The 2,735-nt window shown below is 44.6% G+C and overlaps 1 protein-coding gene across 1 annotated transcript; it reads right to left on the reverse strand.

The window, feature by feature from the left end:
* Nucleotides 1-514: 514 nt before the first annotated feature.
* On the reverse strand, nucleotides 515-1,163 carry LOC307188061 (NADH dehydrogenase [ubiquinone] 1 beta subcomplex subunit 2, mitochondrial-like). Its single transcript, XM_079924778.1, has one exon. The coding sequence runs from the start codon at nucleotides 1,031-1,033 to the stop codon at nucleotides 644-646; it is 390 nt and encodes a 129-aa protein (XP_079780904.1). The 5' UTR covers nucleotides 1,034-1,163; the 3' UTR covers nucleotides 515-643.
* Between the last annotated feature and the right edge of the window lie 1,572 nt (nucleotides 1,164-2,735).

The raw sequence follows: 2,735 nt of genomic DNA on the forward strand, positions 1-2,735 counted from the left end.
AGAAACCAAGGATAAGAATTTAAGATACTCGGGCTTCCCTGGTGGCGCAGTGGTTGAGAATCCACCTGCCAATGCAGGGGACACGGGTTTGTGCCCCGGTCCGGGAAGATACCACATGCCGTGGAACGGCTGGGCCCGTGAGCCATGGCTGCTGAGCCTGTGCGTCCAGAGCCTGTGCTCTGCAACGGGAGAGGCCACAACAGTGAGAGGCCCGAGTCCTGCAAAAAAAAAAAAAAAAAAAAGTAAGAATTTAAGATACTATTTTACGATGTCCACATAATCAATATAAATTTTGGGGGGTAATTTTTGCTTCCATGTTAATTTATATAGATTATACATTTTTTTAAGTTATTTTTAAAATAGTTTTTGAATAGGACAGTATGGTGGCTCCAACAATATAATACAACTAATTTGTACTCAATAAACAGTTATCAAACTTTACTTCTTTTTAATGTTTTCTCTCACTCTCAAAGTTTTCTTATTTTGAACCAAAAATTACATGATCACACACCTATCATGCTCCACCTGTTTTTTCATATACTAACATCTGGGATTTTATTTCTATTTGCTGATGGTTGCTCAAAGTTTGCTCTTAGTTTTTTTTTTTTTTTTTTCCTTGACCAAAACACTTTAATTTACAACTTTAATATACAATATGACGTCTGTAATTTCTTGAAATTCTCACCTGGCTCTTGGAAAGAGTTGAGTCTATATTTTCAGTCTCATCATCAGGAAGGATACCTAATTCTTCATCCGTCCATTGGGAAGGATCTGGATATGGAAAGTGACCCAGCACGGCATCTGAGTCATGCCAAAATCGCCAGAGAATCCAGAACCACATGATTGCACTGAAGAACTCCACCTTGATCACCTGGGATCTGGTCAGCTGGGGAAACAGTCTGTACCAGGGCTCGATATGCACACCTCCACCAGCATGACGGACTCCAGCGCCTTCTGCTACCCGCGCGCGGCAGCCCCTAAAGAAGTGGCCTCCAACGCCCGGGAAAGGCGTTTGCCGCGTCCGAGCCGACATGCCAACCCGCAACTGGACAGCAATCCCCAGGCCGCACCGCCGCCTCACGTCACTTCCCTTGGTGCCCCGCCCAGTCTTAGTTGATTTCTAAATAGTTTTTCTATAAAAGTTTTCTCTGTCTAATAAATTTCCTGGCTAGTTGCTCCACTTTCTAAACCCAGATGTTTTGGGGTGTGCCTCGTCTTTCAGCTCTCCCTCTGGTTCTTAACTTCTCAGAATTCAAGTTTCCCTACAAATCTCTTGAGGAAGTTGCATCTTCCCAGAGAAGACTGGGTTCTCCCTCTTCCACTCACACACAACACTTTCTTTCGGTGTTCAGGGCCATTGGGAGCCTTGGCCTGAAGGAATCCTATGGTGGTCTGTAGATCAGGTGCTGTTGGTGCAGCCCATTCCCTGGGCTGGGAAGACCCACTTCCCAGCAGAGCCTGGACGGTTGTAGGATGGTGTAGGGCTCTACGTGTGGCTGGTAACCTCCTGGGTGGCCTCCTCCCACCCACACCCAGTGGTCTCCTCACCATTTCCATGTGTAGGGCTGGCTCTGCCTCTGGTCACCTCTACCTGTTCCCCCCTGACCCTGAAGGTTCTGGAGAAGCCCCACCAACTCCTTGAACTCTGCCTTGGCCAATGTGGAATGCTCTCTCCCTCCTCTGACTGTCTTTGCCATTTGAACCTTAATGCATTTACCTCTTTGGTTTCTACTTATTTTTATCTGTGGGTTTCCTGTCTTACCAAGTTCCAGATTACAGCTGTGATTTGAGATAAACCCGTTTCAACAACATAATCACAATATCAAAAAGAATAGTTATAGTTAGTGCTTAATGGACACCTGACACTATACTTGATTTAAAAAGTAACCCTTATGCCAACTCTTACTATGTTGATGATACTGGTCATGGATGAGGGAAGCGGTGAACAGAGAGGCTCAATTACTTGCCTGGGATGTCTTAGCAGGACGTGGCTAGAGCTAAAATATGTACTCTAGTCTGGGACTCAAGCACACACCCTGTTCTATCCACCCTGCCTCTATTTAGGCCATGGCTGTGTCTATCATTTCTTTTGTTTTTATATATATAAATTTATTTATTCTGACAGTAAACCTAGCTGACTGTGGTGAATTAATTTTTTCTCCCTGCATTGGTTCCTTTTTGTTGCTCAATACACCCCAGCAGCCAACTGTTTGGCATCATGTGTTCAAAATTTTTAATTCCTGGATTTACATGACACCTTTTCAGAACTCAGATAACATACAACGAACTGACCATCTCTTATAGAATTAATTAGTAAAAAGAAAAAAACCCAACAAATGTGCACGTGTACAGGTAATGCTGCATATTAGAGGTGGGGGGCGGGGCTTTAAAAAAACCCCTAGGTGCAACCTGCCTCATACCACTTAGATGGGCTCTCTGGGTGCAGGATCGGAGGTGTCCGTGTTACTGAACTCAGGTCCGGCTGCTGGCTGCTCGAAAATCAATCCCTAAGGGGCAAGTGTTGGTAGAAAGAAACATTGCTTTTAATCAGAAAGCCAGTAGTCTGGGGAGAAGGTAGACTCATGTCCCCTAAAAACCAAATCTGAAGACTCTGCTCAGCCATGAAAGTTTTTAAAGGGAAAAGGGGAAGTAATCTAAGTTAATCACTGAGATAGGGATCAAACTCGTAGCCATCCCCCACTACAAGCAGGCTTCTCTAATCCTTGTGATCTTGC

Source organism: Stenella coeruleoalba (assembly GCF_951394435.1).
Source record: "Stenella coeruleoalba genome assembly, chromosome: 6".
NCBI lineage: Eukaryota > Metazoa > Chordata > Mammalia > Artiodactyla > Delphinidae > Stenella > Stenella coeruleoalba.